At 43.8% G+C, this 27,138-nt stretch overlaps 1 protein-coding gene across 2 annotated transcripts in view; it reads left to right on the top strand.

Moving 5' to 3' along the window:
• Window positions 1–26,061, top strand: part of LOC137438995 (ectonucleoside triphosphate diphosphohydrolase 3) — a 49,142-nt gene extending 23,081 nt beyond the window's left edge. For both annotated transcript variants that reach the window (XM_068134542.2, XM_068134541.2), the window contains exons 6-10: window positions 11,084–11,317; window positions 18,278–18,547; window positions 23,378–23,497; window positions 25,155–25,268; window positions 25,697–26,061. In XM_068134542.2, coding sequence (XP_067990643.2) covers window positions 11,084–11,317; window positions 18,278–18,547; window positions 23,378–23,497; window positions 25,155–25,268; window positions 25,697–25,891 — 933 coding nt within the window. In that variant the 3' untranslated portion in view covers window positions 25,892–26,061. The remainder of the gene's footprint in view (window positions 1–11,083; window positions 11,318–18,277; window positions 18,548–23,377; window positions 23,498–25,154; window positions 25,269–25,696) is intronic.
• Window positions 26,062–27,138: the final 1,077 nt, after the last annotated feature.

Below are 27,138 nucleotides of genomic sequence, written 5' to 3'. Positions count from 1 at the left end.
AGCACACGACGTCCCCACGGCAGCAGTTTGAACCACCGGAGCTTGAACCACCGGAGCTTGAACCACAGCAGCTTGAACCACAGCAGCTTGAACCACCGCAGCTTGAACCACAGCAGCTTGAACCACAGCAGCTTGAACCACAGCAGCTTGAACCACAGCAGCTTTGAACCATCGCAGCTTTGACCGCCGCAGCTTGAGCGTTGACGGCAGGTTGCTGTTGAGGAAGGGTGGCGGCTGCTCCCTCCCGGCCCGGCTGTCCTCTGGTCCGAGCTGAACCTTCCTCCCGGTCCAGCCATTCACTCCTGCCTCCATTCCCCATTCGTGTGAGTCCGTCTTTGTTTGTTCTGTCCCTGGGTTAATTAAGACTGTAATAGATAAGCTAGAGTTTCACTGTGTCCTTCTGGTCCGTCCCTCTTTCTGCTTTATTTTATTATCTTTCCTTCTTCCTTGGTTTCTTTGGTCCTGTAAATAGTAATAAATTATATTAGTATTTCAAACCCTCTTTGTCTTCTTCTTCTTCTTCACATCCGCGTCGTCTTTGTCTTTTCCAAATTGAATATCTGTGGCACGATTTGGCCAACGTTCAGAATCGGGTCTAGTCATTGTTAACGGTTCGGGCCACGGCGCCATCCGCTCGGCAATCCAGTAACATCTTATCCGCGGTCCGTAACAATATATATATATATATATATTGTTGCGGATATGAGGACTGTATTTTTTTTATTGTGTGCTTTATTATTATTATTATTGTTTATTCTGCGCCTCCTGCCTCCGGAGTTGTGTAAAGATAAAAAGGGCGTCTCGGTAGTTATTCCATGAAACACCACATTGCAGGACCCGATAAAACCCTTGTTCAGTAGCTTATATCTTATTATGTGTTTTAGAGTAAGGCCTTGTCTTCCATTAAAATGACACTCCATTGCACCGAGTAAAAGAGATAGATTCCCTTCATTCCCATTCCCAAAAAACCTCCATTTCCCCTTTCGTAATGGCCAAGCCTCAATTTGGCAATTACATCCCCTCCAAAGCCGCCATTGACCACGAGGCAGGGTTGGGGAAGAAAGGCGGGTCTCCACCTCGTCATAGAGGGGAGGAGTAAGTCGGCCCCGCTCATCAAACCCAGAACGAGGGGTTTGGCTTGAGAGGGCGGAGAGAGAATGCTTGGGGGAGGTTCGCAAAGGGTGAAGGGCGGGGCCTATATAACCCGCCGCGGGGGCACTCCCCAAGGAGACAAGCGGATGAGTCCCAGAGATGAGCTGAAAGGCTGAGCTGAGCTGCGTGGTGAGGTGGACAGGAAAGAGCTGGGTCGTCAGAGCAGGGCTGAGTCGTGAGGTCCAAAAGCAGAAGATCATCCAGGGAAGCACAAAGCCTGCTATTCGTCACCTTGCTCGCCAGCAGCAGCGTCTACAGCAGCAACAAGACTCGACAGCCGTTTGGGGCCTGGACGGCAGTTTGGAGCAGGGCCGCGAAGGGACGGCGGCTGCCGAATGCGCCGATTCGTGCTGCCGAACAAATTGGACTTTCCTCTCCTTCCAGCCAATTCCTATCATCATTCCCGCGTGAGTCTGTGTCTTCGTTTGTTCTGTCCTGGGTATTAATTAAGCCTGTTAGGTAAGCTAGTCATTTGCACTGTGTCACCTGCGTCTCATGTCCCCTGTAAATAATCGTGACTGCTCTTTTTGCTTATGTGTGTAAATAATAATAAGCCCCGTTACTCTTCTGTACGTCTCCTTCTTCCTCTTTGCATTCGTCGTCTTAGTCTTTTCCCGATTGAATAGCGGTGGCGCGATACGGCCAACGTCTGGGTGAATCGGGTGTCAGGGAACAACTGTTCGGCCGCGGTTACCTCCGCTCGTAAAAATAACATCTAATCCGCGGACCGTAACAATATATATATATATATAGATATATATATATATATATATATATATATATATATATATATCTATATATATCTATATATATATATATATATATATATATATATATATCTATATATATATATATATCTATATATATATATATATATATATATATATATATACATATATATATATATATATATATATATATATATATATATATAATTTAGTGCTGCAACCTAATGAGCTAACGCGGTGACGTCACCGCCACCCTGTCTGCGAAGCTCCGGTAGAGCCATCCCGCACCACGAAGGTACATCGTGAAGATGCTAATTCAGTTACCGTCACAAGTGCATGAAAAACTCAGTTGCCGACCTGGTTTCGCCCTTATTGGGGCATCATCAGGGCAACGCAGCGAGCTTCCTACACACTTGGCTCTGTATCTGTAATGTACTGTTTGGCAGGCGGTGCTTATCGCTTCCGGCAAGATGCAGCAAAGGCTGTATGGGACGCCTTCCTGGCGGTCCACTCTGTCTGGATTCACATAATAACTCATATATATATATATATATATATATATATATATATATATATATATATATATATATACTCATATATAACTCATATACATATTTAAGTCGTGTGTAAATTCTACATTTGGCTCAAAATGAAGTGCCTCCAAAACCGAAACAAATTCACTTCAAATCGGAACTGACACACCACAAACCGGAAGTGGGCAATTAATTAATTATTTTTCGGATTTCACGAATTTCAAAAAATTAAAAATTGATTTTCAAATTTTACGATTTCACGATTTTCTAAATTTACACTTTTCACATTTTCATAATTTTCTCGAATTTCTAAAAATAATTAAATAATTATAACAACCAATTTTTTTATCCATATGGTTAAAAAATTATTTTGCGAATAGTATTGGCATTGCTAGTTTGTAAACATTTGTGAATATTTATGACAGCGAATGTGAACCCCCATGGAGAACAAGCACGGATCCCCGTCGCAATCCGAAGGTCATGCGGTCGGTTACCCTCCATATAGGAATTCTCATCCCTTACTATTACAAACTAGTCCTTTAAATAAGAAATAATAACCTTTAAAAAAAATTTTTTTGATTTTTTTAGTTTCAATAAATATAGTGTATATTAAAATGGTGTATTGCTACGTTTGTGAGCGTGAATATAAACATTATAAAAATCATGAGCTCACCCCCAAACACAGGGCTAAAGAGCTACAGATGATGGTTCCGCTTGAACGAGAGAAAATATATTGTTACGTTTGTGATGGCATCTTAAATCCCAAAAGCACATAAAAAGCTGTTTGGGAGGATACACTACTAGAAACATTGCTGGTGTAATTCCACACTATACTAAAACAAAGGTTTTTGAGTTTAAACCCGCACAACCCCAATCAGTAGCCGAGGCGCTTGGAATAATCAAACCGGTGTTGAAGGATATGTAAAGAATACTGTGGCTGAGATGAGAAGTCCTATTAAAGTTCAAATGGGAGTTTGGCTGGAATTGAAAAAATTGGGTAACGAAGAACCGATTAATGAAAAATTAAAAGCTAAAAGAGAGTGCTTTTATATGTTTACGAGACCTTACTTTACCTTATCACTCCAGAATTTCTTGTCAACGAGCATTTATAATGACCTTATAAATCAAGAACAAGACGTAGAAAGGGTACTTGTGGGTAGCGGATTTACTATTGCTAGAATACTTTACATCGATGTACGCGTTATAAAACCAGACCCTCTTCGGGGTTCTTCCTGCATTCCTTTACCGAAGGTTATACAAAATAAAAAGGTGGTTATTCATGTTAAAAATAATGATCTTAAGTGTGGTAAATGGGCTGATATCGCTCACAAACATCCTGCTAAAGATAATGCTGACAGGGTATCAAATTATGAGCCGTTTGGGAATGAGTTAAATGATGATGGTATAGATTATATACATTAACATTGAAACGTATCCAGAAATTAGAAAAGCTGAATAACTTAGTTACAAATGTATTTGGTTTAACACCCGACAACAGGTGCTTCAAATTTCCGAGAACTACAAATGGGGTGAACCATTTATTGACATTCTATTATTTCATTCAGAAGAAAAATCACATTATGCATACATCAAAAAATTTGAAAGATTCGTTTCTACACAAGTAAGAAAGAGTCGCTGTAAAAATTACATCTGTAGGCGATGTCTTAACTGCTTTTATACTCCAGAAAGAATGGAAAAACACATCGAATTCTGCAGCAAGCATCCTGCCTGTGCAGTTAAACCGCCGAAATAAGGTACCCGGATAGAATTCAAAAATTTAGCCAAAGGTATAAAACACCCATTCGTGATATATACCGACATTGAGTGCATCCTCGAACCGATAGATGATCTCACTTCAGGTTCAAACAAATCAGCCACGAATAAATATCAAAAGCACACTATGTGTGGTTTTCGTTATTATATCGTATCGATTGACGGTAGGTAAGATAAAATAGTAACTTATAGAGGAGAACAAGGACGTGACTCAGCTGCACACCAGTCTCGGAGGCAGTCCGAGGAATACAGATCTGGTGAACAAGATCGTGACAGCTGCACACCAGTCTCGGAGGGAGTCCGAGGAATGCAGATCTGGTGAACAACGACGTGACACAGCTGCACACCAGTCTCTGAGGCAGTACGAGGAACACAGATCTGGTGAACAAGGACGTGACACAGCTGCACACCAGTCTCGGAGGCAGTCCGAGGAATGCAGATCTGGTGAACAAGAACGTGACATCTGCACACCAGTCTCGGAGGCAGTCCGAGGAATGCAGATCTGGTGAACAAGGATGTGACACAGTTGCACACCAGTCTCGGAGGCAGTCCGAGGAATGCAGATCTGGTGAACAAGGACGTGACACAGCTGCACACCAGTCTCGGAGGCAGTCCGAGGAATGCAGATCTGGTGAACGAGGATGTGACACAGTTGCACACCAGTCTCGGAGGCAGTCCGAGGAATGCAGATCTGGTGAACAAGGACGTGACACAGCTGCACACCAGTCTCGGAGGCAGTCCGAGGAATGCAGATCTGGTGAACAAGGATGTGACACAGCTGCACATCAGTCTCGGAGGCAGTCCGAGGAATACAGATCTGGTGAACAAGGACGTGACTCAGCTGCACTCCACTCTCGGAGGCAGTCCGAGGAATACAGATCTGGTGAACAAGGATGTGACACAGCTGCACACCAGCACAGTGATGTGGCTTTTATTGAAATTCTAAAGATACTGTTTCGATTTTGATGATTTGCGTGTGATATGATTCAACGGATGTTTATATAAATCGTTTAAAATAAAAAAAGCCTTCAATTTCTGATATTTTGCCTTATTTTGATATATTTTATATCATATTTTATATGATAGATATATTTTATATGATATATTTTGATATATTTGATATTTTGATATATTTTGCCTTTGTCTGATATTTTGCCCGGTAGGGCGGGTACCGTTGCTAGTAATGATAATGACCTTTTGACCTTTTGATATTTAGTGGGGAATCCCCTGGGATGGAGGCAGAAGTTTTCCGTGACAATTATTTTTTTCAGCAGTTTTTTTTATCAGGCCCAGCGGCCCATTTTTTACCTAGCGGTCCCAGCCCACCGGGCATTGCCCAAATGCCCGTATGGCCAGTCCGCCCATGCCCACACGCGGCTCCTTTCATCCAGCGGTACGCCTTGCTCCAAAGCACCGAGCACCAAGCACCACGAGGCCGACCATCGCGCACGGTCGACAAGCCAACTCGGATCTCACCGGGACTGCCAACCCAAACCGTGAACTGTGAACCAAACTGGTCAACTGCTCGCAACTGCCAGGGCCGGGATCTCTGTCCGAACCGCTTGCCAACTGCTCTGGCTGGGAAAACTTCCACGCTCCTCAACTCGGGCAACTCTCTCACTCACTGCCAAGTCTCTCTCCGTCCTTCCAACTCGCTTCTCTTTCCAGACCAACTCGACCAACTCTCGTGCTCTCCCTCTCGAACCAACTGCCAAAATGGCATTCGGCGCTCACTAATATCTCCTGGCCGTTGACGTCAGCCTTGGTGCACTGCCAACCAATCAGTCCCTTCCACCGAACCTCCCAGCTTCGCTCAGGCCCACGCCCACCGCGCCTCCAAACCTCGCTCCCTACTCCGTGGTCATAGCGCGTCCTATTTGAGGTGGATAGGCCCGCCGGAGGTGTAGGTGGCGGCGGCCATTATCGGCGGTGTCCCGGCCTACTTTCCTTTTGCCGGTTCTCTTCCAGAGTCTCGTCAGGGAAGGGAATTTATTGTTGCACTAAGGGTCCGAACTACGTGTCTAAGTGGTGTGCAGTGCCATAAGGGACAAAGGTTTGGCTGACCAGGTGAGACACACAGGGGCGCTTCTCTTTAATCCCTAACTACAAAACACACTAACCTCCTGGTAGGTTCACAAGTATACTCCTTACCCGACAAAACGCCTACACATGAAACTTATTACAAGTCAGATTCCTTATAGTCAGGTCAAAATACAGTTTAACCCCCAAAAAATTGCTACAAAAGGTTTCTCAACTGATTCTGGTAGGGTTTAGCGTACGTTATAAGTATAACATACTAAAAGTTTACCAAAGTAGGACCCCCGGAAAAGTGTTTTTTTCAAGATGGCGTCCAAGATGGCCGCCGAAACCTCTTAATGATCATAACTATGTAACTATCAACTCAAATTTGATGATCTTGATGTCTATCCCCAGGTTTTTGGGGGCAAGGAACACATTAAGACAACTTTGGATATTACTGAGCTGTTGAATCATTATGAAATTGAACTCATGACCTTCAGCTGTCACCTAATGCACAAACACCTTTGTCCATCGAATAAGTTTCAGAGCGTTCAGTTTTGAGTGTCATCCTCCTCCTCAGTATCGACCTCTTGAGTGTTGTTTGGATTGTCACAGTTTTCAGTTCGGCAAGGGCCACATGCAGCAGTGCAGCGGAGTCCATAGCGTCTGCAGCTGCATCGAGAGGATTTGCATCCCCCCAAACAGTTGCAATGGATAATTTTCAAGAGTTCGTCAGGCGCAGCATTGTTTTGGGTCATAATTGGAATTAACTGATCATTTTCCTGTTTCCATCCCCATTCATTTGGGTTCATTTCATTTGCCATCCCCATCCATACCATAATTTGAAAGTACACACGTTGGCTATGGAATATTGTTGCAGGTGATGTTGGGGGGAGCCGTTCAGAAGTGACAAATGCTTGAGCAGTTGCCACTTTTTTGGTGAAAATGATATGGCGCAGTGATGATAGCGTATCATTAGACTTGCCACCAAAGAGATCAACCATCAGGTCTTTGCCAAGATCTGATATGTCCTCTTGAGATTTGTTTTGAAGGATGAATGCACTAGCACAGGACTTCATGACAGGATCAGATTTCACTAATTTCCGGAAGGCTGACTTTTTTCCGATGCCGAAAATCCTTGAAGTAGAATCACATCCTGAGTAGGCATGTACAAAGAGCAACTCATTGCACACATCGTCTCCTAAAGTTTCTTTCAACAGGGTAATGTTATACACTCTGTGTTCTTTTGACTGCTTTTTTGCATCAGAACGGAAGTAGATGATCTCATTGTCTCTTCTGGAGTAATGAAGGAGCAAGATCAGCAAATCTGTATCCTCACCGACCAACGTTGTGGTGCAATGACGTGATCGTTCAACAGTTGCCTTAACGATATCAACGTCTGCATCCCCTGGTGACTGAATGACATGGCATCCCCTTTTAGTTAGTGCTGTGCTGATGAGAGCAATCATGTCTGCCTTGTTTTTGTCACGAGACAAAAAGTCGTCCTTTTTGCCTGCAAACTCTGTTTCTGCAGTGAAACTAACAATAGGGTGCAGGTTTTTTCCTCGTCTCTGATGTGTGTTGTCTTTTATGGAGGGACCTTCACCATAGCCATCGAACACCACTGTCGCTTGTCCGTAATGTCTCACAGTGAAGTCTGCATAAGACTCAGCTATTGCATTATATGAGTCGCCTTTGTTCCACGGTAAACGATGGAGCAAAGAGCCACCATCAAGCATGTAACAATCTGTTTTGGGAATAGAGTTCATCACAGCCTCACTTGATAAGTCCGCAGCATGGTCTCGAATTGCCTAAGCAAGCTGAGGTTTGTCTGCTGTTCGAAGAATGTTCCTGGTCTCAAAGATGGCTGGAGGGTAGGGGCTTAGTTCATACGTCAAAACCTCTTCAAGGGAAAGATCTCCTGACCTTGACACCAGAAGGAAACGCTGGAACAGAAGGGCAGGATCAATGGTACGATCAGGAGCAATCTTCACAGCAGAGATATTCCCAAGGGTTTTGGCTCTGTCTTTCCGCTTGAATTTGTAAGTAAATGCCGACTTTCCGATTATATCTTCAATGATCTTGTTTCCAACCGATTCAAAGTCATGTACATTCACATCTGGCCCAGCCACTATCCCGTTGACAATGTTTCTCAGAGTAGGATCAGATGTGAAGGGTGAGCAGGCTGCAAGCTTTATCCGAATTTTCTCGAGATCAGATGCATCTCTTTTGATGCGCGCCTCAGTTGAGTCTTTGTGTTGCGGACTTGTAGTATAGGTTAGGTTTGTGAAATCCTGCATCGCAATGTTGTACTCGGATGTTACAGGTGCAGATAAGGTCCAAAGGTTTCGCATGTCCTCGGTCATCCCACTGCCGCGAGTTAGACCACCAGTGCTCTTCAGAGACCTCATCAACGTTTGTTCGATGACAAGATCACTACTATGACAGCTCGTGGGCAATGACAGCTCGTGGGCGAACTGCCTGAATTATGGCATGACCAACTGCCGCAACCTTGCGTCTTGTGTCTTTCCCAACGAACAATGTTTCCAGTGCTGTCCGCAGACTAGTCGGAATGAACGATAGGGCTGAATCAAGTTTTAAATCATCACTACTTGGATACTGATTCGTCATGGTAGAAACCTGAGATTTTATATCACTTCTGATTAACCTAGCAGCAGTTTCAATAATAGCGCGTTTTTGGGACTCTTCATCGCCTTCCTGACACGTTTGCTTGTAGTATGATCTCAGAATCTGCGACGTTTGTTCTCTCATCGTAACAATATCGTCCAAGCCTTCTCTTTCACCAAAAAAAATTGAGTCCTTAAAGCGTTCTTTAAGACGCTTTTTCAAACTGTAATTGTCATACGGTTCCGAATCAGGATTACAAAGATACCCTTTCATTATGAGGCTCAAAGATGTAACAGTTAGTTGTTCCTCACTGTTCAGTTCTAGGTAAGCACACATTTTCTGAAATGCTTCATACTTATCTTCATCTTTAGGACGACCACACTTTCTGCGCTTGGCTTCGGGGGCTTTCTGGAACTCTAAAGGCACAGACTTGAAGGACCGGAAATTTCCACTACACGAATGATGATAAAGTCCGTCTGCTGCATGTAAATCTCGTAAATAGTATTCAATCCGACCCTTTACAGTATGTCCCCAATCATCTGAACGGGATTCACAGACCTCCACAATTGTCTCCACAAATTTGTCAGTCCGTACCCAGCTAAAGTGTCCCTTGTCCAAATCAATTGTACATCCACAGAATACGCAATCCTTTTCACTGTCAAAACCTCCACTTGATTGTCTTGTGGTTCTCTTTGGTGGCACAGAACCACTACTTTTCTTTGCAACATGGCTTTTAATGTTTTTATCATTTATGTACTGTTGACGACAGCTTTTATGCACTTTAGTACTGGCTTCAACTACAAGATCGTCCTTCCGCTTTACACTGGCTTCATTTATACCCTTCGCCCCCTTCCACTGAATTGCAACCCAGTTATCACTGGAATCCTCGATCTCCTCCTTGCAGATTGGACAAAAAGCTTGACTGGCTGTGCTTGCACTCATTGTTGAATCATGTCTGAAAAAGAGAAAGATGAGAATTAGTTATTCAGTTAGATCCAATTCGACACATTCTTCAGGTCAATATATGGAAAATGCCCCCTCAACCTGTTAGATAATGGCCCACTTTCATTTTTAATGGTCTTAATGTGTTCCTTGCCCCCAAAAACCTAGGGATAGACACCAAGATCATCAAATTTGAGTTGATAGTTACATAGTTATGATCATTAAGAGGTTTCGGCGGCCATCTTGGACGCCATCTTGAAAAAAACACTTTTCCGGGGGTCCTACGTTGGTAAACTTTGAGTATGTTATAAAGTACACTAAACCCTACCAGAATCGGTTGAGAAACCTTTTGTAGCAATTTTTTGGGGGTTGAGGGGGTATTTTCCATCTATCGACCTTACTATTACCGCGACAGACGAATACCTACCTACACAGATCTATCTGGCTCTACATATTGCTACCCTACCTGACAAAACAATATCTTAATTTTTTGGTGATCATATCCTATTTTTACAGGGATTGTTTTTGTGAAAGAAATGTAGTCCTGATCCGTGGTAGGTATTGCTGAAATATAACCTTTTGTCTTTGCTAATTCTTTAATAAATAAATGTGCATCATAACCAGCAAGGTTGTGAAGAAAGACCGGAATGAAATTAGGTGTTGAGCATGCAAGGTTGCAATCATTATGGGCCGGGCCTCTATTTTCCGGTGACATGACAATGATCTTTAACCTTATCCATCTCACCAACTAACGTTCCATCAATCACTGTATCACCACCAATCACCTCATCCATCACCTTTTCACAAATGTGACAGATAGTTGCCCCCTCATATTCTGTTTCTTCTTCTTTTGTTAAAGGAATCATCGGAGTGTTTATTCTTATTATTCTCATTAATCGATTACAGTCCCCCTCTATGTACTCTATAAACTTAACCTCAGTTCCACCAGTTCCACCTCAGTTCCTCAGTTTCACCAGGTTCCACTCGCAAAGTTCCACCAGGAATGAGACAATAAGAATTAAGTTTTAAAAAATTGTAATTCCCATTTTGACCACTGTGACCCAAAGTCCCCTCCTCCTGGGGCATGAACCAGATGTGAAATGAAAAAAACAAACAAAAAAAAAAAAAAAAAAAAAAAACCAACAACATTACATATTTCATGTGTCCCCCAACGATGATTGCGATACTTTCACCCCTGCACTTATGAAAACTAGTTGTGGGTTGTAGTTGAGATTATTTTGTTTTTTCACGAGCAAGGGTGGACCAACTATTCTAACTGAGTTATTTGTTTCATTGTCTGTCTTGCAGTTTGACTGGTCTGGTCAATGGGTACACGATGGCTCTACAAATACAGTGGGGTCCATGGACCTTGGCGGTGCGTCGACTCAGCTCGTGTTCGTATCTAACACCAACAGCTTTAAAAACTCGAGTGACTTCCTGTCTTTCCGCCTCTATGGTCAGAACTACAATGTGTATACGCACAGCTACCAGTGCTACGGACTCAATGAGTCATTGAGGATGCATTTGGCATCTCTCTGGAAGGTTTGTGCTGATTCCTGATCTGATTACACCTCCAATGGACATGTTTTGGGTAATGCAGACGTTTTTTAAAAATCCTATACATAGTTGAGGCTCGTGGAAGAGCATGAGATCTGTTTTTGCATCGTTTTATGTAGTGCGGTGATGTTGGCAGATTTCCAAAAAATGGAAGATGACCGAGCACAAATGACGGTGAAAAGGGCAGAGGGAGAATGTGCAGGTTTATAGGACACATGAGAGCTCATGCAGTCCGGTCCAGTAGCAGAGTCAGTCAAGGGTTGAAATAACTTTCTCCACCTTCCCAGTTGCAAAAGGCAGATTCCAGGAACAGTTGGGTATGGCAGGGAAAGATGGGTACCGAGAGTGAGGGGTTGGTGACATTTGGAAGCAAACAGAATTCAGGCATTCCACCTTCTCGTGAGCGGAGTTGGCTGTGGTGCCATTTGAAATAAGGGAAGGGATGGAAGTGGAGCATACTCAAGATACAGACTTGATAAGGCACTACTCGGTTTTAGAGGAGGGGAGAAGTTTGAAAGTTCATTCATGAGGCTGGGCTGATCTTTTCTAGCTTTCCTGAGAGTGGACACACACTTGTTGCTGACTTTTTGGAAAGTACTGAGATTGCCTTCGCTCAGATTGGTCTTCCAGCAAGAGAAGGCAAGTTGTTTCAGAGCAACTGCCTCACTACAGGATTCAGTGTACCATGAGTGAGAAGAAGGGCAGTATAATTGAAGTTGAGATGAATCTGCATGAGAGTGCTATCAGGTTTCTGTGAAAGAATTCCCAGGCTGAGTTGATATAAGGGCAGTAGATATGGGAGAGCATTCCCGAAGTGAGATGGCTGCTTGCAGTCCCTGCCAATCTGCTCGAGTGAAATTCCAGACTCGCCAGCGTTAAGGCAGTCTCTGAAAATGGCCAGAGATATTGACTCACAAGCATATGATCAGATGAACCAATTTGAGCGGTGGAAGAACAGGAGACATTTGCAGGAAAGTTAGTCATCACCAAGTCCACGAGGGAGGACTTTCCATTTGGAGAAATCCAGGTTGGAAAGTTCACAGACTGAGTCAGTCCCACAGAGTCACAGCAGTCCTTTGCTGAAGTGTCATGGCTGGTGAGAGAGGAACCAACACCCAGCCAATTTGCACGGTGACAATTGAAATTGCCACATATGAAGAAGAGAGAGAGTTGGAATGAGTGGTTGAAAGTTTGTCCACATTGTCTGAAAAAGAGATTCAGATGGAGGCGTCACCCGCAGGAGGACAGTACAACACAGATGAACAAGAGGTGGGAGCAGAGGGAAGTTGCAGCCAGAGTTACTGCTGCGGTTGGGAAGTGTAAGGGAAGTACAGTGGCAGTGGGAAATCGAGTTATTGATGTAAAGTGGGACTCCACTGCTGGGGTGTTGTTCAGGCTTATCAAATCATAGGAGACAGTAACTGGGTAGAGACACTAACTAGTCTGGGACGTCTTGTGGGACGAATAAATTCTGTTAAACATCTTGTGGGACGAAGAATTCTGTTAAACGTCTTGTGGGACGAATAAATTCTGTTAAACGTCTTGTGGGACGAATAATTCTGTTAAACGTCTTGTGGGACGAAGAATTCTGTTAAACGTCTTGTGGGACGAATAATTCTGTTAAACGTCTTGTGGGACGAAGAATTCTGTTAAACGTCTTGTGGGACGAAGAATTCTGTTAAACGTCTTGTGGGACGAATAAATTCTGTTAAACGTCTTGTGGGACGAATAAATTCTGTTAAACGTCTTGTGGGACGAATAAATTCTGTTAAACGTCTTGTGGGACGAATAAATTCTGTTAAACGTCTTGTGGGACGAATAAATTCTGTTAAACGTCTTGTGGGACGAATAAATTCTGTTAAACGTCTTGTGGGACGAAGAATTCTGTCACATGAACCAGCAACAAATTGAAGAATGATACACACAAGAACAGGACGAATCTGGTTTGGAAAACTCTGCTTTAGTGATATGGGAATGAGCAAATGCAGATTTAACCATCCATGTGGAAAATCCCCGAACTAGAAGTGCTTAGTTGTAGAATTTGATTATTGTTGTCGAATGCACTGAGAAATGTTGAGTTATAAGGGAAGTGACAATTTGTTGTTAATGTTAATGACATAGATTTTGACGCGTGGGAAATAATTGAAGGCAAATGAAGATGTACAGTCACGTGAAAAAGTAAGTACACCCCACGTAAAGTTTTGACTTTTTCAAAATACAGCTATTTGATCTTCATTTCAACAATATTGATAGATAAAGGTGGTTTAATATAACAAATATCATGAAACATTTACATTTTGTAGTCCATTGTATAATTTAAATAAACATAAATGCAAATTTCGCATGTGGAAAAAGTAAGTACACCCTTACATTTATCACTACTTCAAATACCGAAAATTAGAATCAGGTGCACCAGAATGAATGAATGAATGATCGTTTCGAGGCCATTTTCCCCGCTAGAGCGGGGGTTAGCCTTGCGGGCCCCATGACAATCATGGTTCCCTGTTTGAGGCAATGTTTTTATGGCCGGATGCCCTTCCTGACGCCAACCCTTAGTCGCCTCTTACGATGCACAAGGATACGGTGTACCTATTCTAAACCGGGGTACACACCGGGATCATTCATCCCAGCAAGCTGGGACTCAATTTGCCGACCTCGGAAGGGTGACAGGCTGAGTCAACCCCCCTGGTGTTAATTTAGCGATCGACCGGGATTCAAACCCAGGATCCTAGGATCCCAAGCCGGCACCCTAACCGCTAAGCCAACACCAGCTCAGGTGCAAATGATTAGAACGTCGTTAGAGAGGATTTTGGAGGAACCTGTCTTCTTTAAACCTCAGACCAACTTCTATGAACTCATCCAAACTCTCTCTTCCTCATATGTGGCGACTTCAACTGTCATCATGCCAGCTGGCTGGGTGTGGGTTCCTCTCTCACCAGCCTTGGCACCTCAGCAAAGGACTTCTGCGACTCATTGGGACTGACACAATCTGTCAATTTCCCGACCCGGATCTCAGTCAATGGAGTATCTTCTCTTCTCGACTTGGTTATGACAAACTTCCCTGCTAATGTCTGCTGCTCTTCTTCTGCTCCAATCGGTTCTTCTGATCATGTGCTTGTTAAAGTGGACATCTCTCTGGCCATTCTCAGAGAGCCTCCTCGGTGCCAACAAGTCTGGCATTTCACTCAGGCTGACTGGCATGGTCTGCAAGCAGCCATCAATCATCTGGACTGGTCTCCCATCTCTACTGCCTCTGACATCAATTCTTCCTGGGAATTCTTCCAAACCAAATTGCTCTCTCTCATGCACAGATTTATCCCATCTCGTCTTCAGTTGTCATACCCTTCCTCACGTCTATGGTACACTGAATCTTGTGGTGAGGCAGTTGCCCTGAAACAACTTCCTTTTGCCTCTTGGAAGGCAAATCCAACTGAAGGCAATCTCAGTTCCTTCCACCAAGCTCAGAACAAGTTTGTCTACCCTCAGGAGTGCCAGGAAGCACTATCTCTCCACACTCAAGATTGAACTCTCAAACCTGTCTCCTTCCTCCAAATCCTGGTGGCGTCTGGTCAAATCTGTTTCTGGTGTTTGTTCCCCCTCCATCCCCTCCCTTACCTCAAATGGCTACACAGTTGACACCGCACGTGACAAAGCCGAATGCCTCAACTCTGTGTTTGCCTCAAAATCTTGTGTCCCAAACCCATCTCTCTCTGTTCCCACCTTTCCCAGTGGAACCCAACTGCTCCTAGACTCTGTGTCCTTCTCTCCTGACAAGGTGGAGAAGTTTTTGTCAAACCTCGAATCTGATTCTGCAACTGGACCAGACAGCGTCAGCCCACGGGTCCTAAAATCCCGCTCTGCCGCTCCATCTCACCCTCTCTCTGTCCTTTTCACCCTCTCTTTTGCTCAAGGTCATCTGCCAGCTTCTTGGAAATCAGCAAACATTACCGCTTTACACAAAAAGGTGCAAAAACAGATCCTTGCAACGACAGACCAATCGCCCTGCTCCCAATTATCAGCAAAGTCATGGAATCCATCATTGCTTCGGATATCAAATCCTTCCTCTTCTCCAATGGCTTGATCTCTGATCATCAATTTGGATTCAGACCAGGCCATTCTACTCTGGACATGCTGCTTCTGCTGTCTCAACAATGGATGGAGGTCCTCAATGCCAAACAGGAAATCAGAGTTGTCTCCCTTGACATATCACATGCCTTCGATACGGTCTGGCACCCAGCTCTGCTCACCAAACTCTCCTCCTATGGTATCCATGGAAATCTCCACTCATGGCTTGCGGACTTCCTCTCTGGTCGTAGGCAACGTGTGGCCCTGAATGGATTTCTCTCATCTCCCCTGCCTGTTCTGGCTGGAGTTCCCCAAGCTAGTGTTCTGGGCCCTGTGCTATTTCTGGTCTTCATCAATGATCTCTCCGACTCTCTAGAAAATCCTCTTTATCTCTTTGCTGATGACTCCACTATCTGCCGCTCCATTCCTCATCCCTCAGATCGGCAGTATGGGCCTCCTCACTCTCTGCAGACCTGGACAAAATCACAGACTGGTCAAACAAGTGGAACATGTCTTTCAATCCTGACAAAACCCACAGTCTTACTATGTCTCTCCGAAAAGACCGACTGGAAAACCCTCCCATCTACTTTCTCAACAATCCTCTCCAAGACGTTTTGTCGCTCAAGCTTTTGGGTCTCACTATCTGCCATAATCTTTCTTGGGATAACCACATTTCCAAGCTGGCCTCCAAAGCCAGTCGCCGACTGGGCATCCTCCGTCGTGCGAAGTCCTTCCTTGGCACACCTGAGCTCCTCACCACATACAAGGCTTTCATCCGCAGCTCAATGGAATACTGTTCCCCCCTCTGGGCCGGTGCTCCTGCCTCACACCTAGCTCGGCTTCACGCTGTTGAAACCAAAGCTTTCAGAATCATTGGAATCTCCTGCGATGAAGCTAACTCCGAGGGCCTTTCACTCACTTACTCACCGCAGGCAGGTTGGTGGTCTTTTTGTCTTCTACCGATTCCTCTCCGGCCTTGCTCCCCCAGCTCTCTCTGTGCTCTGTCCCCGTAATATTCCGACAGGTTGCACAAGATCTGCCAGCAACTCTCTTATGGTTAAACTGCCAAAATCTAGGCTCTGCTCACCTTCACTCTTTCATTCCCCTTTTCTCCTGCCTCTGGAACAAACTCCCCCCACTCCCGTCAATCCCACTCCTCCCTACAGGTCTTTAAAATAGCTGTTCACCACCATCTCTTATCTTCGCCCATCCAAAACCTTGATCTTTTCTACCCCCGCTAATTCACCCCAGATACTTTTTTTGAAATTCCAACTTCTTTCCTGGAAGTCCTTGCAGTGTTGATATGTTTTATACCTCTCCCACCTCCCCCCAAGCCCCCCCCCCACCCCCCACACATTTCTCTCGATGTCCTAGCTCTCAAATGTTGTGTTTGTGACCTTCCCCCTCTCTCCCCATCTTGTGTTCCGCTCCCCTCATTTTGTGTTTTATGTGTCGGTTGACTTTTTGTGTGATTGTTAGCTCTTTCACGAGCCACGATCTTGTATACAAAAAAATAAATAAATAAATAAATACAAAATTTAAAAAAACCAACAAAAAACATTTAGTTTGGCTTGCTCTTTGTTGTTGAAGTGTGCGGCATCACCATGCCTCGATCAAAAGAGCTCTCTAAGGCCTTCAGAAAGAAGACTATAGATGCCTACGAGTCTGGGAAGGGATTTAAAAAGATCTCCAAACAATTTGAAATCAATCATTCGACTGTCCGGAAGATCATCTACAAGTGGAGAAGATTCCAAACAACTGCCAACTTGTTCAAGCCAGGCCGCTCCAGCAAGTTCAGCCCGAGAGCAGATCGCAAGATGCTGAAAGAAGTCTCTAAGAACCCCCAGAATGTCATCACGGGACCTACAGGTAGCTCTTGCCACTGTTGATGTCAAAGTGCACGAGTCTACCATTAGAAAGAGGCTGCACAAATTTGATCTACATGTGAGGTGTGCCAGGAGGAAACCTTTGCTGTCCAGAAAGAACATCAGGGCAAGACTAAAGTTTCCCAATGAACATCTCAGCAAAGGCCAGCACTTCTGGAACAATATGCTCTGGACAGATGAGTCAAAGGTAGAGCTATTTGGCCACAGTACCAGAAGACATGTTTTTGGCGAAAACCAAGGACAGCATTTGACCACAAGAACCTGATACCAACTGCAAAGCATGGTGGTGGAAATATTATGGTTTGGGGCAGCTTTGCTGCATCAGGGCCTGGGCAGCTCACCATCATAGAATCCACGATGAATTCTTCATTGTACCAGAGGGTGCTTGAGGATAATGTGAGGCCATCTGTCGGAAAGTTGAAGCTCAACCGAAGGTGGACCTTGCAACATGACAATGACCCTAAACATACCAGTAAATACACCAAGGAATGGCTGAAAAGAAAGAAATGGAGGGTTCTGGAATGGCCAAGTCAATGCCCGGATCTAACTCCCATCGAGATGTTGTGGGGGATTTGAAACGAGCTGTGCATGCAAGAAACCCCTCAAACATTGCACAGCTGAAAGAAATCTGCATGGAGGAGTGGGCAAAAATTTCTCCCAGTCGATGTCAGAGACTGGTAGACAGTTATAAGAAACGCCTACTTGAGGTTGTTTCTGCCAAAGGGGGTAATACCACTGATTAGAGCGAAGGGTGTATTTACTTTTTCCACATGCGAAATTTACATTTATGTTTATTTAAATTATACAATGGACTAGAAAATGTAAATGTTTCATGATATTTGTTATATTATATCACCTTTAGCTATCAATAATGTTGAAATGAAGATCAAATAGCTGTATGTTGAAAAAGTCAACTTTACATGGGGTGTACTTACTTTTTCACGTGACTGTAGTTGAAGTTTTTGCTTGATTTGGTTTCTTTTCCTCTTCCCAGGGAGCTGCCTCAGAAGTCGAAAACCCTTGTTTCCTTCTTGATTACCGAATAAATCTAACAAGTGATTTTATATTTGGTTCTCCTTGCACCTCATTTAATGGCACCGGATTAATGCCAGGAGTTGGTGAGACTAAAGTCTTTGTCGGGTCGGGAGACTCCGTGAAGTGTCGGCATTCCATTGAGGCATTATTCAACTTCTCCAGCTGTGGATTGAAGGCAAACTGCTCTTTCAATGGTGTTTTTCAGCCAAATCTTCAGGGTCATTTTACGGTATGGTCTTGATATTGGAGGGCACATTGAACTTGGTCTTATCATTGATGATGTTTGATAAATGCTCACGTTGCTATAGCTTTCTGCATGTGGAGTTAAAAAAAGGTAATTACTTTTTCCTCATTTCTGGCCTCTCCCTCCTCCCCCTCTTATTAGAGGTGAAACTACTGAAAGCCAGTTGAGCTTGGATCCTGTCGATCAGTGTTTCTGAAGTAGTGGGTTGTGACCCTCCCTCCCCCACCCCTCCCACCACTTCAATGGTTGTGGTGGCAAGTGGGTTTCTGGAGGGGTTTGCGAACTGTCTGCGCTAAGTAGTTGCACGAGTCCGAGTGATGTGCCCCACGACTTGCCGATGTAAACTTGCATTCTCAAGCTTAATAGTGATCTTGGTACTCACTACGGCATGAAAACCCCTATAAAAAAAATAGAAACTCAGTTTGTTTAAAAACGTGATCATCTTTGATTTTTTTTTCCACGTTTTGCGATGGAAATTTTGGTCGGTAGGGAGTCACAATATGGCGGCCGTGTGGCCTCATCAGCAAACACGCTCTCATCGACCGGTATTTCCTCCATATTATGGAGCTCGGTGGTCAATGGCCGTTAAATGCAGTAAATTCCAGAATTTTATTTGTACGACTTGTACAATCTTTATTTTATTTGAATTTAATTAATTATATACTTGAGCACTGTAGAACACAAACACCCTCTTTGCACTTTAAAACCCCTTCCGTTTAGCACTACTTGGACATGTTAAATAGGTGGTGTATAACACTGCCGCAATAGTGCTATGCTTATACGGAATTTTTTTTTTTAAGCGATCTTTAAAATCATTTTATTTAAGTTGAAGTATCGACTTGAACTCTTTGGGGGTTGGGGTGCTAATGTGTATTATGAATTCCAGTTGTCGACGGATTCGGTGGTCTCTCGTCTTCTCTTGCTCCGCCTACTCCTTCATCCCCAGCCCTTGCAGGACACAAGTAATTTAATATATATATAAAAAAATCAAGTAACCCTCTTTGTTCGCCTTCCAAAATGTGGACTTGATGCTCACCTCCTTTGTTACGTTTCGCTCATGTACGACTGAGTAGAGATGAGCTGTTAAAGCCATAACGATGTCCGTCAGTCACTCAGTCAGTCAATGGATCCTTTAGCTCGGAATGATGGTTCATGATGTCGATGCACAAAAACGAATGGAGCCTTTTTTCATTACCATCAATTATTCCAGATTAGCTAATTAACTCGATTTAATCCATGTTTGTATATCCATCATATATCACGAGATTCCATTCTCACGAGATTGGGAGTTAAAAAAAAAACAACTGATGTTTCGTCATTTATTTTTAACCTCTTAATGCCTTTTCATTTAACCATTTCATTCAATTTTATCTTAATATATATATGAATGAATATATATTAAAATATTCAATTTTATCTTAATCATAATTTAATATAACGTCTGTATTAAATTTTAAACCTCTTAATGTAATAGATGCCCTTTTGCTTTAAGGAACTGGAAAGAAAGGGGGAGGGGAGGACAGAGTTGTGTGAGGGGCCGTCTTTTTTTTTTTTTCTTTTTTTTTTTTCCTTTTTTTTTTGAAAGTCCTAAGGCCCTTTAGACCATTTACACCCCTTTAGGGTCTAAAATGGTTTTACAGTCATTTCACTGGACAAAAACTAGTGGAACATTTTTCATCAAATCAGGACCTGCTCATCGTACATAGTTTTTCACTGCATGAATACAGTCTTGTTATCAGGATTTTCGGCCACCACAGGCCCCTAATTGTCCCCCGTCGCACCGCGGAGCGAAAGGGGGACTATGGTTTTCCCGTGCGTGCATTAGCGAAGGATCGAATTCTAATTTGGTGTGTGGGTGCAACCCACGTCAAAATCCAACATGGCCGCCGCCATGTATGTCTGACGCCATGTATGTCTGAACCTTGTGAGCGGAATATCTTGAAAAATAAACGAACTACTAACTTCTAATCTGGTGTGTGGATGTGTCTACGCATAAGGAAGAACGCTATTGAAAATTGGGTCGCCACGTCAAAATCCAAGATGGCCACCACCATATATATGTCTGAACCTTGAGCGAAATATCTTGAAAAATAAACGAACTACCAACTTCTAATCTAGTGTGTGGGTGTATTTTTTTTTTTTTTTTTTTTTTTTGTATACAAGATCAAGGCTCGTGAAAGAGCGAACATTAATCACACATGAAAGACAAACAGACACATCAAACAAATAACATCGGGAGCGGTAGACAAGATGGGGAGAGAGGGGGAAGGACACAAACACAACATTTGAGAGCAGGGACCGAGAGACATGGAGACATCGAGAGATCTGTGGGAGGGAGAGGGCTTTGGGGGGGAGGCATGTGAAGGGGGGGAGGCATGTGAAGGGGGGGGGGGGGTGGGAGAGGTATAAACATATGGACACTGCCAGGATTTCCAGGAAAGAAGTTGGAATTTCAAACAAGGTGGATCTGGGGTGAATTAGTGGGGGTAGAAAAGATCAAGGTTATGGATGGGGGAAGATAAGAGATGGTGGTGAACAGCTGTTTTAAAGACCTGGAGGGAGGAGAGGGATTGAAGGGAGTGTGGGAGTTTGTTCCACAGGCGGGAGAAAAGAGGAATGAAAGAGTGAAGGTGAGCAGAGAGCCGAGATTTCGGCAGTTTAACCATCAGAGGGTTGCTGGCAGATCTTGTGCGACCTGTAGGAATATTTGGGGGACAGAGCACAGAGAGAGCTGGGGGAGCAAGGCCGGAGAGGAGTCGGTAGAAGACAGAAAGGCCACCTACCTGCCTGCGGTGAGTGAGTGAAAGGCCCTCAGAGATAGCTTCATCGCGGGAGATTCCAATGATTTTGAAAGCTTTGGATTCAACAGCGTGAAGCCGAGCCAGGTGTGAGGCAGGAGCACCAGCCCATAGGGGAGAACAGTATTCCATTGAGCTGCGGATGAAAGCCTTGTATGTGGTGAGGAGCTCAGGTGTGCCGAGGAAGGACTTCGCACGACGGAGGATGCCCAGTCGGCGACTGGCTTTGGAGGCCAGCTTGGAAATGTGGTTTTCCCAAGAAAGATCATGGCAGATAGTGAGACCCAAAAGCTTGAGTGACAGAACTTCTTGGAGAGGATTGTTGAGAAAGTAGATGGGAGGGTTGTCCAGTCGATCTTTTCGGAGAGACATAGTAAGAGAGTGAGATTTGTCAGGATTGAAAGACATGTTCCACTTGTTTGACCAGTCTGTGATTTTGTCCAGGTCTTCAGAGAGTGAGGAGGCTGCAGACTGCCGATCTGAGGGAAGAGGAATGGAGCGGCAGAGAGTGGAGTCATCAGCAAAGAGATAGAGAGGATTTTCCAGAGAGTCGGAGAGATCATTGATAAAGACCAGAAAAAGCACAGGGCCCAGCACACTTCCTTGGGGAACTCCAGCCTGAACACGGTGAACAGGAAGGGGAGATGAGAGAAATCCATTCAGGGCCACACGTTGACTACGACCAGAGAGGAAGTCCGCAAGCCATGCAATGGATCTATGCATAAGGAAGAAAGCGATTGAAAATTGGGTCGCCACGTCAAAATCCAAGATGGCCACCACTATATATATGTCTGAACCTTGAGTGAAATATCTTGAAAAATAAGCGAAGTACCAACTTCTAATCTGGTGTGTGGGTTTACCCAGGCAGAAGGAAGAACGCTATTGAAAATTGGGTCGCCACTTCAAAATTCAAGATGGCCGCCACCATATATATGTCTGAACCTTGTGAGTGAAATATCTTGAACAAAAACGAACTACTAACTTCTAATCTGGTGTGTGGGTGTATCTATGCATAAGGGAGAATGCTATTGAAAATTGGGTCGCCACGTCAAAATCCAAGATGGCCGCCTTGCGTCTTCCAATTTGTCAACTCGCATCACTTCAACGACGAGGGACCTAGGCGTAACGCTTGTTTTCTATCGAATCAAACTGAAAATCATCTTATCACCTAATGCTCCCAGTGTATGATGGCATGCATGTGTACCTCACTTTATTTTGCAATCTGATCAAAGATGGCTGACTGGTAGACTGGGGTAATTTTTTTTTTTTTACCTGATATAGAACACGTTCTCAACTATATCTCGGATATGCAGTTTTTTGTTTTGTTTTGTTTTATACAAAGGCGAGGCTCATGTATGAGCTAACACATTAAACACAAAAAACATAAACGGACACATAAAACACATAATAAAGGGAGCAGGAGACTAGGGGGAGAGAGGGAAGCACAACAACAGTAGAGAACAGGGACGTTGGTAGATCTGTGGAAGGGAGAGGGCTGGGGCGGGGGTGGGTTGGAGGAGGGGTACACGGTATAATAAGATTTACCGAGCTTCATTCAAATTTGGCACACATATAATGAATTATGGGTTACATATGCAGGTCATTGTTTTTTGAGATCAGATCCAAGATGGCCGACTGGCGGCCATTTTGTTACTTAAACGTGTCCCTATCCATTTCTCGGACATGCATAGACCGATTTTGTTTAAACTGGGCACAAACACAACACATGAGTATATATGTATATATGCAGAAAGTTTTGTTTTGTCATCTGACCAAAGATTGCCGACTGCCAGCCTTTAACTCGGTACAGCAAAATTACTAAAACCACGGTGGGGGCGATGACATGTTATGTCTTTTTCTTCTTGTTGATAGTGTAACTAAAGTGTTTCTTTTTTAGCCTCTCATTCTCAAAGGCCAAATTATGTTGTTTTGTTGTAGATGGTGCAGCACCATGTACTTTGGTAGAATGTCTGTTGTGTCTGATGAAGGTGGTGGAGCTCTTTCTTCTTTCATCCAGGCATTCTCAGGATATTATTACACGATGAAGAATCTGAACTTGACTGATGAGTTTGGGTCATCGAGCTTGCACGAGTTCAACGCAACACTTGGTTCGTTCTGCAGTTTGACTTGGGTTCAGGTTTGTGCCATCCTTTCACAATCCATCGAGAGTTTCTCAAAGTGGGTCAAATATAATATTTGGTGAATGCTCTGAATTCTCCAAAGTGATAAGTTATTGCAATACAACCTCGAAGGAAGCTGTGTTATCGAGCTTCCGAAATTGCAATAACTATTTGCCTCCTCGACCACCCTCTCGTTTTATAAACGTTTTCCTTCACCTGCACATTTCAAACTCTTATTTTCATTGAAAAGCATTTGGTACAACACGGGGCCCACAATACTGTACTTGGCAAGCTGTCATTATGAAATTGATTTTATATGTGGTTGGGGAGGATGTCGAGGTGGGCTCCAACCTCAACTTCCCGTGAAAATGATTTATTGAGACCAAGTATAACAAGTATAATGCAGAGTTCCTTGTGTGATTGGCATTAACCCTTAAAACCTACCGGTGCTGCAGATACCTCTGAATTTGCAATTGCATCACTAGTGATGAATCCTGTATCATTTTAAAGGTATTTTTTGTGAGGTTGGGTTTGCTGTGTAACAGTTATCCAGTTCGACAAAATGACTGAGGCAGACAAATGTTTCCCTAAAATAAGTGGGGGTTATCAAGGTTTTTCCTGTTATTGGGGTGAAGTAAAAATAAATAAATAACAAAAAAAAGAGCAGATCAGGAACAATAGTTACCCTCGCCAGAGGAGAAGGTATTGCATTTGAGTCCGTTTGTTTGTTTGTTTGTCTGTCTGTCCGCACAGAATAAATATGATTTTCTCTGCAACCGTTGGTCCGATTGACAGGAAATTTCCACCATAGGTGCACCTCCACCTGCAGAATTTTTTAATGACAATTATGACGTCATAGGTCACGTAGTTCGGCCGCCATCTTGGAGAAAACGAAAAACTTTGCACCTCTATCTCCGAAAGTGCTGCATATAAAAAATTGAGACATGGCTCATTGTAAAGAACTCTCCATGGGGAATAAAATATGAATGGTGATGTCATAGGTGCCTCCATTATGACGTCATAATTCGACAAGTACAAAACTTCATCCGATCAAGATGAAATTTATTGAGCATAATCTAGGAATAAATTTGTTTAGAAAAGAAATACATGACGTCATCGGTCACGTGGTTCGGCCGCCATATTTGTTTTTACACAAAAGCCTTAAAAACCACTGAAAATACATCCTGGCGATGGTTTGCAATCTCTGATTGCTCTTTTTCTTGTTTGTGTTGTTAGGGGGAGGTTGGCAGATGGGACTGGGAGGGTGGAGACGGGAGGGGGAATGAATTGTATTTAAATAAGATGTGCAGGAACACACAACACAACCAGCATGTGAACACGTAAAAATCAGCACATTAACATGTAACATGTTACACTATCAGCATGCCCACATGTTCATCAAGGTTAAATAGTTTAACATGGAGCAGTTCAGGTCACCAAGTAATCATCTGCGTAATATAGAGAAGAGGAAGGATCCCAAGGGAGGAGGTATAAATATAGGAAAATGGGTCGAGGGGAAGGGGACCGAAAGTAACAACACAAAGTTGACAGGGGTTCAAAATGGTGCCTTTGCATACGTAATATGTAAACTTTGAAAGCTGATTGTTCTGAACTTGGGTAAAAACGTCACAAATCACATGAAGTTATTCTGCAAATTCCTATCCCTGTCTGCAGGTGGATCCTGACATGATGAATTTGTGCTTCTCTGGCAATTACATTTACACACTCCTCATCAGAGGGTACAAGTTTGATGAAAAGAGCTGGAGGAGCATTAAATTTTCAAACAAGGTAAATGTCCTCAACGTCAAGTTTGACATGTGCGTCATATAGTCTTTTCTTCCAAGCAAATGTAACCTTGTCTCTGTCTGTGTGTCTCTCTTTCACTTTCTCTCTTTCTCTTTCTCTCTCTCTCTCTCTCTCTCTCTCTCTCTCTCTCTCTCTCTCTCCCCCCCCCCCCCCCCTCTTTATTCCCATGCTTATTGTGGCCACTTCTTGCCACACTGTCAGTTCCTTCCTATTTTCCCATCATATCAGTGTTCCACGAGACTTGTATGTAAATTAAACTTTAATAAACCACAAAAGTGACGTATTCAACGTTTTTGTTGTTGTTGTTGTTGTTTTTGTTTGTTTGTTTGTTTGTTTTTTTTACATGATGTGAACATTTTCATTTTTGGACTTGATTTCCAAACCACCTTTTTCTGCCCACTCCCGGGCAGGTTGGCTCCACCGAGCTTGGCTGGTCTCTGGGCTACATGCTCAATCTGACAAACCTGCTTCCTCCGGAGTCTCCGAGCTCGGCATCCCTCACCACCATGCTCGCTCTGCTCGTGACCGTGTTCTTGGTGTGTGCGGCTATTGTCGCAGCGTCTTTGTTGCTTCTCTCAAGAGCTTCACAATACGAAAGCGTGTGAAGAAAACCTCTCGTGCTGATCAAGTGTCTGTGTCTGATTTATTGATCATTTATTTTGTACTTTTGAAATCCATGAGGGTAGATCTTGAACGCCATTTTGCACGATTGTTGTTTCTTCCTTTGCATATTTTGATGTCCATTCTTTATCAAAATAAACAATTCTCTATTCTTTGTTGCTGTGCTCCAAGGTCTCCGCGATAACTTTTTACGGCGTAGTGTTACGGATTCGTCACTTTCGTCTTTGTGGTTGTCATCCACTTGAAGCATTTTTAGTTTCATGTACTATTATTGTTACAGTTTGAGTGTGAAATGGAGATAACTGTCTTCAAAGGTAAAAAATAATGTCTCAGAAGGAAAACAAGATGGGTGAGGGAGAAACCGGAAGAAGAAGAGGCGGGAGCGGATCGAGTGAGATCGGGAAAGGAAGGCCTATCTGCTTCGAGGTGTTGAGCGGACGCTGGTAGACATTGGTCACGAGCGAATATTGGTTTCCCCGGGAAAGGGATTCCTGTGACAGTGTCGTTATTGCTGTGGAAAATAAACCTGCGTGACGGGTTTTGCTTTTGGTCCCGAAAGTGAATCAGCGCTGGAGTGCAGGTATGCCTCCATTACCGGCCCGTCTGCCATTTCACCTCGCACCAGCCATTTCACCTCGCACCAGACATTTCACCTCGCACCAGCCATTCGCCTGGTTCTCATGTGTGTCGTGGATTTAGCTTGGAAATTCGCGGTTCTCCGCTTGGGAGCCGCTGATCGTTCATGTCAGCGTCATTGTCTGGTGAAGCAACAACAACATGCATTTTAAAGGCCATTTTCCCTACTAGAGCGGGGTTTAGCCTTGCGGTCCCCATGACAATCTTCTCCATTTTGCCCTATTTTCTGCATATCTCCTTGTTAACCCCCTTGCCCGCATTTCTTCTTCCACCATCTTTAGCCAAGTCTTTCTTGGTCTTCCCCGTCCTCTACTTCCTTCTACATTCATTTCCATCACTCTTCTCAACCAGGCGCTTTCATCCTTCCTCAACACATGACCAAACCATCTCAACCTGTTCCTCTTCACAGCATCAATCACAGGCTCTATTCCCATCATCTTTCGCAATTCATCATTTGTCTTCCTCTCTCTCAACGATACTCCGCACATCCGTCGAACCATTCGCATTTCCACCCTTTCCAACCTTCGTTGCTGGTCTACGTTCATTACCCATGTCTCGCTCCCATAAATCATAACACTTCTCACACATGCAGCAT

Source organism: Myxine glutinosa, chromosome 13 (genome assembly GCF_964187855.1).
Source record: "Myxine glutinosa chromosome 13, kmMyxGlut1.1, whole genome shotgun sequence".
NCBI lineage: Eukaryota > Metazoa > Chordata > Myxini > Myxiniformes > Myxinidae > Myxine > Myxine glutinosa.
This window is presented reverse-complemented; position numbering and strand designations above follow the sequence as displayed.